Here is a 15,861-nt window from a genome sequence, read left to right as displayed (position 1 = left end):
GCCTGCTGCGTCTTGGGGCTGTCCCTTCCTCTGAGAGTAACTTTTTTCTTCGCAGATGCGCCCATGTAGTCATTCTTTGGCTGTAAGAAATGAACCCCAGGTTGATGTTAATTTTTTAAATTTAAACTCCCAAATGCAGCTTGTAATAAACTGGAACGCACTGGTTTTTCTGTGCCTTTCTGAACTTTGCAATTGGCTTTTGACCACATTTTACGTTAGAGTGGCTGACAGGTGGCTGCCGTGCTGGCGCCAGCCGGGGCTCTGAGGGTTGGCCTGCTAATATGCTCGGCAACGTGACTTGTCTTCGTCCTCGCGGGTCAATTGCTGGACCGATGACCCTGGTCTTGAAGCGTGAGAAGAAAACGTGTCACCTCTGTCCTCCCTCCATCCTGCCCTTGCGTCTGGGATGTTGGACGTGACTGGCCCTGGGCTCTGCGGGTACAGCCTGCAGCTCCAGCACTGGGGGCTTCTCCCCGGGGGGGCTTGTGGGAACCCGGATTCTGGTCCCCTGCCCTGTGGTACCAGCGGGGCCGCAGCCACATCGTCCAGCTGTTTCCTTAACAGACTGGGTCTCGGAGGTTGAGACGCAAGTGCACCGAGGAAGTGATGTGGGCATTTCTGGACTGGCTACCGGCACCACCCCTCCCTGGACCGGCAGCACCTCGTGTCTCAAGCTGCCCACCTCCTGTGACCTCACGGGTGACGGTGCTTTTCTGAGGACTCATTCCCCCTACTTCTGGAGGAAGAGGGCCCAGCACCGGCATGCCATGCTTAGGGGAGACGGGCGGAGTAGGGGTACATTTGATAAACAGCCCATCTCTTGAGACAGTTGGTCAAGATCCCAATGGTCTGGGGTATTTAAGACCTCAGCCTTTTCAGGGGGTGCTGGGCTTCCTGGAGGGGAGCAGGACCCTCTGACAGCCTCGGAGCCTGGAAGCTGGGCTTCCCTCCCCCTGCTGGGCCCTTTGGGGGGGATACCCCCTAGCCAGGCTGGATCCTGTGAGGGGCACACACCTAGCACAAGGGGCCCTAAAAGGCAAAGGGAGATTTGGCAGAATCCAGGGGACGGGGCTCCCCTCGGGTGACCTCCACGCGGGGGCTGGCTGGGTCAGCCATTTCCTGAGAGCCTGGGCGCAGCTGAGTCTCAGGAAAGGGCCTTGGGGTGGGAAGCTCCGGGGGGCGCCTCTCCTGGGAGGAGCAGAAGGTGGGGAAAGGGTCTGACCTGGGGGAGCCGGGCTGTCACCCCAGCAGGGAGGTGGTGCCGAAGCACCAGGTGGGGGGGCTGCCTTTTCACTGATGCACGATGGTGCTTCTCTCTGGAAATGAAAAATCAAGACTCAGTAGTTCTTTTTTTCTCTTTGCGAAGATTTGAGAATCCAGTTTTTTTTTTTTTTTTTAAAGGCTATTTTGGGCCAAGCTACAAGTCTGCTGAGCGGTGCTGACCAGCTCATGAGCCAGCACTGAGGGCCGGGCCCAGCGTCTGCCTTTCAGGGGAGCCCCCACCCCATCCACAGCAACCCGCAGCCGTTTGGGTTCAGGTGGGGCCAGACCTTGAGAAAGGGCTTCAAGTACCATGGAGAAGGGGATGCTGACCCCCACTGCAGACGACTGCAGCCTGGGAGCACGCCCACTTCAGAGGCAGCCCCGGTGGGGTTGTGCCCTGAGTGACCTGCTGTCACCCACTTCACTCCAGAAGCTCCGGGGCCAGGATGTGGGCTCAGGCAGGACCGAGGGGAGCCTCCAGGAGGAGCTCGGAGAGGGCGCAGGGGACCCACGGAAGACAGCACCCGCTGGCCGAGGCACCTCTGTCCTTGGAAAAACAGTTTTTCCCGGGCGTTTCCACGACCCATGTATCAAAAAGCCTTTTGATTGTGAACCGTCACTGGGGTGATTCCCAGCTCCGTGATGGGGAGCCCTGGTCTTGCCTCCCCGACGGCCTCTAAGATGGGCTCGTGCCCAGCCCGCGGAGATCCCTGGGCCTTCACCAGGGCTGGCTTTTTAACCTCAGGCGTTTGGGCTGTTATTAAAATCCCATGTACTACTTTAACAAGAAGAGCCGTCCTTGGAGTTTTATGGGGGATTTCTAGTCAACAGTCCATTTGTTTCTGTTTTGTTTTGCTTTGATCGTTAAGGAGCATGACCTCGCTGCCGCCATGGGCGAGACCGGGATGGGGCCACGACGAGCGGCTCCACTCTAATTTGTTGCCAAATTAAGCAGTTGGAACCGCTCTGTCTTGAATGATGTCTTGACTCTCTCAGCCTTGCCTTGGGAACCCGAGCCAAGGTTAATGGTGTGTGTGGTGGGGGGAGGCGCGTCTGGTGCCGGGAAAGCTCTGTCGTGGGCCAGGGAACCTTGGCAAGTGTCCTGACCTCATCCACCCCCGGGCGGGGCGGGGGAGGCGGCTGGGGGGCCGGGGGGATGTGTTCGATGGCACTTGGGCGGTTGGCATTCTGGGAGATCTGGAAAGAGCAAGGCAGCCTTGCCGGGGAAACTGCAGGTCTGCCGAGGCCGGAGTTCGGGTCCCCCTCGGCGGCGGACTCAACCCCGTGACGCACGACCTCAGGGCCCTGAGGCCTGTCCTTTCTTGGCCTGCCCCCTGCCGCCTTCCCTGCTCTGCCTTCCCCGCGCCCCTCGGCTGCTCCAGCTGCTCTCCAGCAGGTTTAAAATCATCTTGGAGCCTGTCCTATAACAATTCCAGCTGCCTGCACTTTGATCCTGAGGCCCGGCAGGCCTGCTCCTGCCAGGGATGAATGAAGAGGAGCTTCTGTTTGGGGGTGCTGGCCCCTGGGGAGGAGGGTGGCACAGTGTCTACTCACCTTTGCTGGCCCATGACGACCTCCCAGGCCACCCGCTGCCTCCGACTCACGGAGGCTTGTTGTGTTCTCCCTAGGGGGGCTTGGGGACACAGCAGTCCCAGCAGCGCCAGGTCCCCAAAGGCCCCAGGAGGCGGACAGCCTCCTGGAGTGCCCGGGGATGGGCGGGTGCTCAGCTGAGGCCGGAGGGGCTGGTGCTGGAGAGGAGACCCCCCCCCCCCCCCCCACCAGGCAGGTCCCACCACTTAGGCCTCCAGGAGGCTCCCTGACCTGGCCCGAGGCAGCTGGTGAGCAAGCCCCCCTTTCTGGTCTCCCCAGTTTGGAGAGCCGGTCACCCTGCCCTCCGTGGACACTTGCTTTCCTGCAGCAGCTTTAAGGCTTGCTCATTCCAAATTCCCTTCTCGCTCCCAGGCTTCTGCCTCCATCTTCACCTTTAACAGGGCGGGTGGAGCTGCCCCTCCTGCTCCGGCGGGGTGTCCTTCCAGGCCAGGCTCCGGGCACGGAGGCCACAGCCCGCATCGCCCCCAGGAGTCCGGCGCCGGGCTGGACTCCCGGGAGCCCCCTTGAAGAGGACGGGTGGCCTGGGGTGGGTGCGGAGGGGCGGGAGGACGCAGCCCGCGCGCATTTCTGGAATAAGCAGAGCCACGTCTCCAGAGCGGCCCTTCCCCGGGCGAGGGGCCCGTCTCCTCCAAAGGCGGTGGGAGCACAAGGCCGGGGGGCGCGGGCGCCGCACGTGGAGCTCGCCGCCGGCGCCGGGGCCCTGGCCTCCGTGCCCTTGGGGCCCCCGGGACCGAGCGTCCTTTCGGGCGCGCGCGGCGGCCGCGGTCTCCCCGCCCGCCCCGGGGCGGGGGCTCGAGTCCCGGCTGCCCGCCCTGCCGTCGGGTCCCCGGGCGCACGGGCGCCGGGACGGCTCCCCCGGCTGGGGCGCCCCGCCCCGCCCTCCACCCGGCGACCCAGGACTAGTCGCCCCAACTTGTTCTCGGCTGTTAACTAGTCGTGCTGCCGGAACGATGGGATGGGGTTGCCACAGCAACCAGACTGGACGTCACAATCCGGGCATGTGTGCCGCCCCCCCGCCGCGCGCCGTGCCGCGGGCGCTGGCGCCGCCACCCTCGGCCGCTGCGGGGCTCGGCTGCGGGCGCGGTGGGCGGAGCGGCCCGGGCGGTGCGGGCTCGGGGCGCAGGTGGCCGCGAGGAAGGGGGTCGAGACGGGGGGGCGGAGGTTTGGGGGGGCGGGGGGCAGGCGGCCGCCATCTTCTCGCCGAGGCCGCCTCGCCCGCCGTGCGCGCCCGGCCGGCAGCGCACGGGTTAAGGCTGGCACCGCGCCCGGCGGGAGGGGGGCGCCCACCTCCCCTCCCCCCGCGCCGGGCATGCGGGGCCCGCCGGGCACCGAGGAGGAGCTGCCGCGGCTGTTCGCCGACGCGATGGAGAACGAGGACGAGATGTCAGGTGCGCGCGGCCCGGCTCGGCCCGGCCGGCTGCGGGGCTGCGGGTCCCGCCGGGCCCGGGGCGGACGCGCCGGCGGCGCGCGGGGGGCGGGGGGCGGCCGGGGCCGCGGGGCCGGGCGGGCTCGGGGCGCGGCGCGCGGGCGGCCGGGTGGGGTGTGCCCGGGGCCGGCCCGGCGCGGGCGGAGGTCCGGGGGGCGCGCGGGCGCCCCGGGCGGGGAGGGGGCGCGGCGCCCCGGGGTCAGCCCGCGCGTCCTTGAAGGGGCGGGAATCCGCGGGCTGCCGGCGCCCCGCGCTCCCGCCCCGCGCCGCGCCTCTGGCCCCGGGGGCGGGCGGGACCGGCCCTTGGCGGCCCCGGGCGCGCTGGGTGTGGCCGGAGCCGCGAGCCCCGCCGAGCCGAGACCGGCCGGCGCTCGGGCGGGGGCGGCTTCCCGGGGGCGCGGGCGGGCGGGCGGGCGGGCTCGGGCGGGGCGCGCGCTGGGACCCGGACTCCGCGCCCCTTCCCGGCGCTGCGCCCCCGGCCGCCCGGCGCTGCGCACGCTGCTCTCCAGCACTTTGCCGGCGGCCGGCGCGGTCCTGGCGCGCGTCCAGTTCGGGATCGCGGCGGCAGCGCGTCCCAGACCCGCCCGGCCCCGCCGGACACGACCGCCGCCCCTGCCCTGCCCTGCCCTGCCCTGCCCTGCCCTGCCCTGCCCTGCCGCGCGCTCCGAGCCCAGCGCGCGGGGTTCGTGCCCCGCGCCGCGCGCGCGTCATCCCGTAGTTAATTGCTCTCCTTTTGCTTGGGACGGTCCCCTCCTGGCGCGGCTGGGCCTCACCCTGCCCAGCGCACCCCCCTTCCGTCTGGGGGACTCAATTCTCAGCTTCCCTGCAGCAAGGGTAGGGTACTTCTGGGCTTCTTAGGGACTTGTGGGGGGCCCCCGGGGGGCCCTCCCTGGCCCAGGGATGTGCTGTCTGACCCCAGGAATGCTTCCCCAGGGGGGAGAATAGTCCACAAATTGGCACCCCAACTCCTGTTTTCAGGAGAGGAGAAGGGGGTGGTCCTAGCTGGCAGCAGCAGCTCTCCAGTCTGGGGGATGCCTACCAGATGGCGGGGCCTGGAGGGGTGGGGGGCACCTCTCCCCACTTGTTTGCTGGCTTCCCTCCTGTGACAGGGGCTCTGCAGCACGCGGCCCACCTGCCTCTCAGACAGTCTGGCCAAGTGTGCAAAGAGCCTGCTGGGGTGAGGGCCCCCCAGGGCCAGGTTGCTTGGACAGTAGTTGCCTGGTCCCACCCAATTCCTGGGGCGCAGGCCTGCTGCTTGGGTGGGACTCAGGCCCAGCACGGGCATGGAGGCCCAGGGCTGTTTTCCACCCAGGAGGCTGCTCCTCCCGAAGCCAGAGGGAGTGGCTCCCCGCGGGGCTGGGGGGGCCCCTCCGTGGCCCTGGGGTGGCAGCGAACTGTGGAAGGTGCTTCAGCAGACATGTTTCTGGGACTTCGCTGACCCCGTGGGCCTCCCATCTCCCATTCCCAAGTGCCCGACTCTCCTCGGCTGGTCGGTGTGAATCATGGAGGGGGCAGTGTGTGTGTGTGCCTGTGTATTTGCATGCGGGCAAAGCCCCAGTTCGAATCCACGCCCATCTGCCCCCAGCCCTGTCCACACTGCAGGCTCGTGGTCACCACCCTGAGTGGGCTTCCGTCACAGCGGCCTGCCCCCACCTCCTTTCCCTCTTGCACGAACTGCTCCCGGGCGGGGCGGGGCGGGGCGGGGTGGGGGGTTCTCCCCAGGGCCTCTAGGAGCCCCTCAAATTCCCACTTTGGCCCCTCTGGCCTAGGGTGTCAGCCCCATCCAGCAGCAAGACCAGCCGCGCAGCCCGCAGGCTGTGTCCTCAGCCTCCCCACCCCTCGGTCCCCCCACCCACCTGTCCAAGTGCGAGCCCTGACTGGTCCCCTCCTGACCAGTCCCCTGTGATGCCCTCACTCCCCAGCAAATCAGATCCAGGTCCTGGTGGCTTGGATGGATGGCAAAGCCCTGTTTTGCCCCCTGACCGCCCCCCCCTTGCTCACACTCTCCGCACTGGCCACCTCGGTGCTTCTGGGACATCCCAGACTTGTCCTGCCCTTGAGCCCTGGCTGCGACCTCTGCCTGAGCAGCGGCGGCTTCCTGTCCTTAGGTCTCGGCTCCAATGTCACCAGGAGGAGACTCCTCCTGGCCTCCTGGCTCAAGGGTGGCCCCACCCCATCTTCATGCTTTATTTTCTGGGCAGCCGCCTCCTCCAGACGGGTAGGCCAGTTACGTGTCTGTGAGCACGAGGGGGCCCAGGGTGATTCCTCTGGCCCGGCAGCAGGCACCTGGTGCCCAAGAGATGGTTGTGGCCCGAGGCCTGAGGCTGGGAAACTGCCTCTGCCTCCATTGTTTGTCACCCGGAGCTGGCCCGTGCCCCCTGCACTGGCATGGCAGCCCCCCAGGGACCGGGTGGACTAGAGCGTTCCAAGCCCCGCCGTCTGCAGGAGGAGCTGTCACCCCCATCTGAAGCAGCGGTTGAGGGGTTACTGGTCAAATTTACTATCTTTTCATTTTGCTCTTTGCTCGGCTCCCGCAAGGGCTGCTCTCAACAGTGGGATCCCGGTTTCCCAGCACCCTCTGGGGTTGAGGCAGGCAGGTGGGCCTGCTTGCTGGGAGGGGGTTGGCCCCGGGTGCCGAGCTCTGCAGGAGGTTGGGAGGGTCCGAGAGACAGGTGGGTCCTTACTCTGCCACTTGTTAGTCGGCTGACCTTGGTCTGCCAACCCAGCCCCTGTGCCTCAGTGCCCCCCAGTGGAATGGGGTGTAGCACTCGCTACCTCATAGAGGGTTATTATGAGGACTGCTGAGCTGGTGCCCGTGGAACATTTAGGTCACAGTGCCCAGCACGCAACAAGTGCCCCATAAACCGTGCCCGTGGTAATCAGTGCCGTCCGAGGGCGCTGACCTGCCTCCCCGAGAAAATGCTTCCGAGACTTGCACCCTCGTCCAGTAAGCTGGGGCCGTGGAACCTGGCCTGGAGAGGCCAGGAGTGAAACCCACGTAGGGCTGGAGGGAGGTGGGAGAGGGGCTGGACACCCCGGCTTCTTCTCAGAAGAGGGGGGGCTGAGCCGCTGAAGGCCGGCACTAGGCCACCAGGTCCCCTTCCTGGTAGACCTGGGCTCCCTCAGCCGCACACGGCCGGGGGGGTGGGCAGCCCAGGCTGTGAGCCCAGCCGCTCTCCTGTCCCGAAGACCCCTGACCAGCCCGTGGCCCCCAAGCCCCGGGGCTGCCCCAGCCGTGTGGGCATCTTAGACTTCCTTGGGCCCAGGGGCCAGTGATGGCTGTGGGGACTTGTAGTTTATCTCCCCCTTGGGGAAGTGGGGGTCTTGGGGTGCCCCATGGAGCCTGGTTGTACTTAACACAGCCAGTGTGGCCAGCACACCTCACCCGGTGACTTGGCCTGTGAGAAACTTGCCTCACGCCACGCTGACCGGGGCTAAGATCCAGGTATTGTTTTATCAGTTTATTTTTTAAAAAATTAATTTATTCATGCATAAAAAGGTGGGGTACAGGCCAGAGGTGCGGGGGGGTGAGAGGAGTCTCCAGAGACAGAGTGGGGGGCAGGACAGGCGGATCCACTGAAATCCACGGCTGAGGGCAGCAGCGGGCGAGGCAGGAGAGGCCTGCTGCGCCCTGTGGGCCGCTCCCTGGCAGCGGCTGCGGACAGCTCCATAGTGCTGCGCCCTGTCATGGGCTGGAGAGGCAGAAAGCGGAGTGGAAGGTGCCCAGGTAGTGGGCGGAGCTGGGGAGGCTCCGACGGTGAGGATGTGGGTGGGCAGGACGGGAGACAGGAGGTTTCACCCCTGCGCCCCCAGGGAGGCCCTATCGGTTCACTGAATCACCTGCCCGCCTGCTCATCCTCCCGCCCGGGCTTCTACCCCTGCACCCACCTGCTACTCACCACCTACCCCCAGTGCACCCACACGTTCTCCCAGCCAGCTCTCCTCCCCCCCTCCCCCATCCATTCTACCTGGTCTCCTCCCTCCCTCCCCCCTCCCTCTACCATCATCCGTCCTACCTGGTCCTCAGCCATCCAGCCGCCATCCCTGTATCCATCCATCTACCCAAGAGCTCTCGTCTATCCATTCATGCATCCACTCATCCATCGTCCCTCTGTCCATCCGTCCATCCTTTCTATCTAGTTTCCATCCATCTGTCCCTCTGCCCACCCGCCCACCCAGCATGGAGCTCGCGGGTGTCTTGTCTGAGCAGGTGCTGAGCACGGTACGTGGTGTCTGACTTTCTCTTTCCTTTGAGAATAAGGCTTTCGAGACGCCCCCTTTTCTGGCTCTGTCCTTGTTTCCCTCGCCCCGCCTCTCTCTGGCACCCTGTCCTCTCCACCCTCGGTCTGCCCGGTCTGCCCGTGAGCCTGTCCTGGTGTTCTTGGGAGTCCCGCCTCTGCTCTCTGCCCGTCCCCGTCCCTCCTCGTCTCTGTCCTCCTGGCCCTCTGGGTGTATCTCCCCTCCCGCCTCCCCTGCCCCTCAGGGTTCTGGCCTTGTGGCGGCCACTCCCTGCTGGCCTTGGGCCCTCCCCAGGGCAAAGCCTCCCCCCCAGGGTAAAGCCTCCCCCCACAAAGCCTTCCCCCCTAGGATAAAGCCTCACACTCCCTCCCCAGGACCACTGAGGCTTTCTTTGATGAGATGCCAATGAGGTGATGTCTGGGTTGTGTTAAATGTCATAAATAAATTATTAATCCCCTCTCGGGCACAAACATCACCCCACCCACCTAGTCTCAGCAGAGGGTTGGCGTGGCGAGGGGTTCTTCCAAGGGCTGACCGGAGCCTTGGCCTCGGTGCCTCTGCTTGGTCAGCCCTAGGGTGGCCTGAGCCGCCGGGCCCAGCGGCGGGCAAACCTCCTGTCTCCCATCCTGCCCACCCACATCCTCACCCTCCGGAGCCTCCCCGCCTCCGCCCGCCACCTGGGCACCTTCCACTCCGCTTTCTGCCTCTCCAGCCCATGACAAAGGCCACCTGAAGCCCGTTTTGAGGCTGGGAAGAGGCTTGGGGTCACCTGTCAGGAAGGGGTGGTGAAGCCCTCCCTGCCCCTGGCCTCCGGGTGCTCTTGTTCCAGGAGTGGTGCTGGGCAGGGATGGAGCTGGAGGCGGGGCAGGGGTGGGTGCTGAGCTGGGCCCTGTCCCAGGCAGACCAGCCGGCTCCCTGCCCCTTGGCCTTGGAGGGTAGCCCTGCCACCTGGCTTGGCACCCTGAGTCCTTTGACCACCCAAAGCACCCGGAGAGCCTAACTTTGCCCCCCTCCCCCAAAGCCTTATCTTTTTTCTGATCACCTTGTGCTTGCCAAGCCCTTCTGCCCTGCCCCTCCCCAGGGGCTCTTCCCGGCCCCAGAAGAGGGAGGCCAGAGCCAGCAGACTCCCTTGGGATGTGCATGGGCACTTGGGGGTGGGCTGGCCCGGATCCCCCTGTAGGACTCCTGTCCAGATCAGGGGTCCCTGAGTCACCCCAGGGTCACCAAGAGTGTGGCGGGAGCTGGCACACATGCCAGGCTGTCGCAGTGCTTGTTGGGAAGTACGCACAAGGGGAGCCTGAGATCGGGGAGGGCTGGACGCCTGTCGGGAAGGGCAGGGGCAGGGTCACACTCGCTGCCCGCCCGGGGCCCGCCGCCTCTAGCCTCTGCCACTGTGTAACCCACACGTGGGCAGTGACGAGACCGCCGAGCCTCGCATCCTGCGGATGGGCGGTGGCAGCGCCCCTCCCTGCTGCCGCGTGCAGAGCATGATGAGCACCTCGCGCCACCTGCTTGGCAGCTCAGGTGTGTGCAGGTGCTCCCGCTGCGGTGCTCCCGCTGCGGTGCTCCCGCTGCTGTGAGGCATGCCCTGAGCTGCCAGGGCCGGGCAGCCTGCCACGCCCCTCCGCAGGGCTGTGGGGAGGCAGCCAGAGCCGGGGCTGAACTCAGGGAAGAGCAGCAGAGGGCACCTCTCCTGGCCCCCAGACCGTCCGGGCCTGTCTCCACCTGGAGGCAGCCCCCCACCCACCCACTGCGCCAGGCCTGCTCTGACCCAGGGGCTCAGGAGGCAGGTGCCTGCCCAGGCTAATGTGTGCTCATTAGAGCGTGACTTGGCCCGTGAGCCTTGGGCGGGCCTGGGCTCGGGAGGGCAGGGCTGCGGCGGAGGCACTGCGGGGGCACAGGAGGGCCCGGGGGCGGCCGGGCATCCTGAGGGCGCTCCTCCAGGGACCCTCACCCCAGGGTGGCCAGCTCCCGTCTTCCCCAGGACACTGTGTGCCCGGGGGAGCGGCTGGGGGCGCCGGGAGGGTTGCTGCGGGTGGCGCTCAGAAAGCCCAGAGCGTGTTGCAGGAGAGGGGAGGGAGGGGGCTGGGGCGAAGGTGGGGTGACATTGGGGGTTATTGTCACAGCAGTCAGTCTTGGGTGTCCTCAGGGTAACAGCAACTGTGCGGGGGGCGCTGGGAGGATGGACCTGTCATATGGGGGGGCGTCTCCATCCTGGAGGTTCTGGAACCTTCTTGGAGCAGATTGACAGGACCGTGAGTCTTCTGGAAGGAAGGAGGGTCTGTCCAGCAGGGGTGGCGCCTCATCCTCCCAGGGTGCAGGATAATCCGGGGTGTGGGTTGGACGGTGCTCCCCTTCCCAGCCTCCTGCTCTTGGCAGGGCGGGGCGCAGCCCATGCAGAGCACAGGCGCCAGCACCTCCTGCCGCACCCGGTTGCCCCCTGTTCTGCTGGTCAGCCCGTCGGTGACCATGTGCTGGGCATTCCCAGCTGGGCCACCCGGGGGGCGGACAGTGGTGGGGGGGTGGCAGCGGCAGGAGGGAGGGGCCCCCTCGGTTGCATCAGCCTGAGTCCATTATATAAGCCCTGCTGGGCATCGCCGGGGTGTGGGGGTGGCTCTGCCCAGGCCTCTCTGGTGGGGGTGGGGAAGTGGGGCAGGGCGAGGGACTGGCACCTGCTCCCCATTCTGCTCCCCACCATCCTTGTCACTGCCCCTCAGGCCTGTCCACTCCAGGATGACCCTGGGGGTCCCCACACGTATTTACAACTAGCCCCAATGTCCCTCCCTCTGTGTCGGGGCTCAGAGCCAAGGGCCAGGCTGGCTCTTTGCGCGGTCCCGGGGGCCTCACGCAGCCTCCTCCAGGCCTGACCTCCCCGGCCCCGCCTTGGACTGTCCCCTCACTGCCCAGTAGGGGACACGGCGGCTGTGCCTCCTCACGTGCTGACCTCTGTGCTGCCCCGCCTGCCAGTCACCCCCTCTCGGAGCTCCAGAGCCTGCCTGGCGTCCCCTCTGCCCTGCTGGAGCCCCCTCTGTCCTGTTGGAGTTTCCCAGCAGGCTGGGGGGGCCGGGACTGGGCACCTTCTCCCTGGGCAGGGAGGCTACCAGCTGCCGGCCGCTCTAGGGGCCTAGTGCCCAGGGTGCTGGCAGTGGTGCAGCCTCCACCCCCCTGGCAGAGGGTGGGTGGCACACCTGGGACTGGTTTTGTGGGTGCGGGAGTGAGGGCCCCCACCGGGCGCTGGGCCACCAGCACCCCTTGCTGCCCCAGAGGGCGGTTATGGGAGGACCCGGGGTGGGCGCATTCACCACCCGCTTTGCCTCTGGCTGGGAGGGGTGGGGGTCCAGGCTGGGGAGGCCTGTGAGGGGGGTGGGAGGCCAGCTGTGGGCGTGTCCCCGCACCCGTGGCGCCCAGCGCCTGCTAGGCTTCGGGGGGCGGGCAGCGAGCTGTTTCAGCAGTCTAGCCGGGGCGCCTGATGACCGAGTCCAGGGACTTCCCTTCTGTCTCTGCGGCACCGGGGCACCGGGGGCACCGGGGGCACCGCGGGCCCCTGGCAGGGCTGTTCTCAGGTGGAGGAGATGCCCACGCCCTGGCACGGCAGAGCCCCGGTTTGTTCTCTTGGCCCCCTGGGTGCAGGGGGCCACTGAGGGGGACCAGGAGGGACACGCTGGCCTGGGGTCCCCGCTGGGGCGCAGCCTGGCTCCCGTGGCTCCCTGTAGGGGCTGTCGGAGGCTGCGCTGGCTCCTTCCGAAGCCTCCTCTGCCCTGGGCGGGACGTGTCTGCTCTGCGTGCTTTGCTCCTCGGCACCCCCAAAGGGCTACCCGCCCTGTGGCCATGACATGGTCTCCGTGACTGCCCTTCCGCACCCTGGATTTACTGGGACCAGGCCCCGGCAGGGCCACTCCCCAAAAAAACCTCTCCCTTCGGGGGATGGTAGGGAGCCCACTGCGGCAGCGACACCCCGACCTCCCCGACCGCCCGCTGCCCTCTTGGCTTCCCGAGGGCGAAGGAGGCTGAGGCCGGGTCACCTGTGGGTCTCGAGCCAGCGGGGGGAGGCCGAGCGGCCCTCCTCCTCCGCGGGCCCCTCGCTGGGCCTCTGCTGGGAACCTGGGCTGGGCCCTGTGGCCGTCGTCCGTGTCCCGCGGGCCGTGGAGGCCAGAGCCGCTGCCTGGGCCCGGAGGAGGCGCCGCGACCCCGCGCTGGCGGTGGGCAGGCGGCTGTTGTGGGGTGGGGGGCCTGGGCGCTGCTCGCGGGGGCAGGGCGGGCCGGGAGCACGGAGAGGCCCGTCCCCGAGGCGGCCTGTGTCCCCCAGGGAAGTGACTGGGTAACGCCTCCCCTTTGGCCCCCCCAGAAGAGGAAGACGGGGGCCTGGAACTCTTCGATGACTTCTTCCCCGAGGAGCCCGTGAGCCTCCCCAAGAAGAAGAAATCCAAGAAGCTCAAGGAGAACAGATCCAAGGGGAAGAGGCGGAAGAAGGAGGTAGGGCCGGTGGGGCGCCCGCGAGTGGGGTGGGGCAGCGCCTGGCCCCGTCCCTGCCACCCCCACCGTCCCCCCAGCGACCGTCCCCTCCCCCCACCATCCCCCCACCCCCACCCCCCTCCCCACAGTCCCCCCCCACGTCCCCCCAGCGACCGTCCCCTCCCCCACCATCCCCCCCACCCCCCTCCCCACAGTCCCCCCCACTGTCCCCCCCCAGCAGGACGCCGGGTCCTCCATCCCTTTCCCTCGGGGCCGGGTGGCGGCTCCGGGCCTGTGGGGCCTGCTGAGGAGAACGTGGGCCGGGAACAGGCCCCGCGGTGGGGCCTGGGGGGGCTCTTGTGGGGGGCGTGGGAATCTTCCTCCTGGACCCACTTCATCCTCCAGCTCAACCTCGGGAAGTGGCACAGGGTGGTTCCCACCCGTCGGCAGATGGGGGACTGGGGTTCCAAGCTGGAGGGGCGACCACCGACAGCCCCGTCCCCTCGTGCCAGCCGTCCACCCCGACCCCGCAGGCGGCCCTCAGGGTGTGCACCCTGGTTTGTACACCGGAAAGTCAGGGTTCAGAGATGGGCCCGCCCAGGGTCACATGGTCACAGGCTGGCACGGTCCAGGCCTGGCCGCCCGCCTGTCACCTGCCCTGCCTCAGAGGGGTCCTGCTGGCCGGCCTGGCAGTGGGGAGGGCACCAGTGCCCCACTGGCCCTGGGCAAAGCTGCCCTTGGGTCCAGGCCTCCTGACCGCGGGCACACCTCCCAGGCTGGGGAACAGGTGCCCCCAGCTGACAGGGAGACCCCAGTCAAGAAGGGCCTCGGAGGCCACCGTGGACCTCTGGCTTGTCCCCCCAGGGAGACTGTGTCCTGGGGAGTGTGGCAGCCTCCGGGCAGCTGCGGGCCCAGCAGGAAGTGCCCCTGGGAGGGCGGCCAGTGGCGGTGGGCAGGTGAGACCCTGTCCCCAGGCACTGTCCACGCTGCCTCGCTTCTGTGTCTGCAGGACGGGGCACCCCGTGTCCCCCTGCTTGACGGGCGAATCAGACGTAGGCCCACAGGGCGCCTTCTGGGGTCTGTGGTGCCAGGGCCAGGCAGTCCCCCACCTCCCGGGAGGAGCTCCCTTAGGGCCTGTCTGGCCACGCCCCTTGGCCACCCCATCCAGGCACCTTGTCCTGATGCAGCCGGGCCCCTGCCCAGCCCCCCACCCTCCCGTCTGCTTCCGTCTCCTGCCCTGCCCCTTGGCCAGCCCTCAGCTCCTTCCTGCCCCACTTTTGGGGCTCCTGGTGTGGTCCAGGGTGTCCCCTCCCAGGACACCAGCCAGCATGTGGGTTGCAAGTGAGGTTTGTGGGGAGAAGGAAGGACTGAGTGGGGGAGCCCCAGAGTGGAACAGGTGTCCAGGCTCAGAGGGGTTGGAAAGGGGGTGCAACTCCCTGTCCCCATTATCCAGATGGGAATGGTGGAGGCGGAGGAGGGAAGGGAGGGACCAGCGCCTGGAGGCCCCCACCTGGGAGGGGCTGGAACTTGCTGGCACCCTGGCGTCTGTCTGTCTCCACGGGTGGGGGTTGGGTTGGCTCCCCCAGGGCAGTGGACACAGGCTCCCTTCTGCCCGGCCAGGCTGCAAACTTTTATTCTGACTTAACCCCCAGACCTGAAGCTCAGTGGACTTTGGGGAGGGCAGATTCTGGGGTCATGTACGCAGCGCCCCCACCGCACCCACCCCCCGCGCCTCCCCCCACCCCCGCCCCATGGTTTCCCTTTGGCAGTTTCTTCGCTGGAACTGGGCAGGAGGTGAGGTCAGGACGGCTGTGCCCCCGGGTCCTTGGGGCTCAGGCATCGGTGGGTCTGCCCAGTTCCTGAATGCAGATGAGAACCACCAGGGGTGCCCCCCCCCCCCCAGCAGGGCTGGATTTTCTCTCCTCCTGGGTCCCCTGGCCGGGAAGGAGGGCAGCGTGTGGACGGGGTGAGCAGGGCTGCGGCCGGGGGAGCTGGGCAGTGAGAGTGGGAGGGCGGCGCCTCCCCCAGCCACCCTAACAGGGTCTCTTCCCGCCCTCCCTCTGGGCCTACCTGAGCAGGCCTGTCTGTCTGTCTGTCTGCGCCCGTCTGCCTGTCTCTCACTGCCGGGTCCTGCGCTCTGCCGGCCTCACCCGTCCCCTGCTGTCCCTCAGTCCCTTGCCTGCCGGCTCGAGTCTCCAGACCTTTCTCCCTCCTCATGTCCGTCCCTCCCTCTTCCTCTCTCCTCCTCCCGGCTCTCCCTCCCGTCCTCTCCCCACCGAGGTGCTTGAGGGTTCTGTAAAGGGGTGGAGGGCGGGGGTGGACTGCAGGCCGGCAGGCGACTGGGCAGTGCCGGGACCCCAGGTGACCCCTTGGGGCCGGTGCTGACCCCACCTCTGCCAGCTGCCAGACCTTGCAGGGGAGGCCAGGCTGAGGCTCCATGTGGCCTCCTCCTTCGCTGTCCCTCCGTCTCCAGCAAGGTGGCCCCTGATCCGTTGGGGGTGCAGGCAGCAGAGGGAGGGGGCGGGGGGACCTGTGCAGCATTTTTTTGGGGGGGGCAGCAGCAGGTCTTGGATTCCGATTTACATAAAATAACTGGGCTGCAGTGGAACCTGAGCATATGTAGATGAAGCTCCTTGTCAGACCCAGCGCAGGAGGGAGAAATGATTTCAACCTGTACTGCAGCGGTTGCCATAGCAACCAATTATTCAGTGCTAGATTATAACTGTTTATAACACTCGTGAGCGGGAAGGCTCATATTTCATTCTTTCTCTTTCCCTCTCGGTCTTGACGACCCCAAATCGAGAATGGCCAACTCTTGGAGGGCCTCCTTTTGAGTGTGAATCCGAGCACTGGGCTTGGGGGGGGGGCGC

At 67.1% G+C, this 15,861-nt stretch overlaps 1 protein-coding gene and 1 long non-coding RNA gene across 3 annotated transcripts in view; one reads left to right on the top strand and one right to left on the bottom strand.

Moving 5' to 3' along the window:
- Positions 1 to 5: 5 nt before the first annotated feature.
- Positions 6 to 3,343, bottom strand: LOC119236156 (uncharacterized). Of its 2 annotated transcripts, XR_005122995.2 has the most exons (4): positions 3,246 to 3,343; positions 1,223 to 1,316; positions 162 to 343; positions 6 to 80 (listed from the first exon to the last, which is right to left on the bottom strand). It is a non-coding gene; the product is annotated as an uncharacterized LOC119236156 (long non-coding RNA). The 2 variants fall into 2 exon arrangements; XR_008550249.1 differs by lacking the exon at positions 162 to 343.
- An 840-nt stretch (positions 3,344 to 4,183) lies between these two features.
- CHD5 (chromodomain helicase DNA binding protein 5) overlaps positions 4,184 to 15,861 on the top strand; it is a 49,446-nt gene continuing 37,768 nt past the window's right edge. Inside the window, 2 exon segments of the mRNA XM_037500036.1 lie at positions 4,184 to 4,262; positions 12,885 to 13,012. Of these exon segments, the coding sequence (XP_037355933.1) occupies positions 4,184 to 4,262; positions 12,885 to 13,012 (207 nt within the window).

This window comes from Talpa occidentalis, unplaced genomic scaffold, assembly GCF_014898055.3.
Source record: "Talpa occidentalis isolate TD23 unplaced genomic scaffold, MPIMG_talOcc4v2.1 talOcc4.9, whole genome shotgun sequence".
Classification (NCBI taxonomy): domain Eukaryota; kingdom Metazoa; phylum Chordata; class Mammalia; order Eulipotyphla; family Talpidae; genus Talpa; species Talpa occidentalis.
This window is presented reverse-complemented; position numbering and strand designations above follow the sequence as displayed.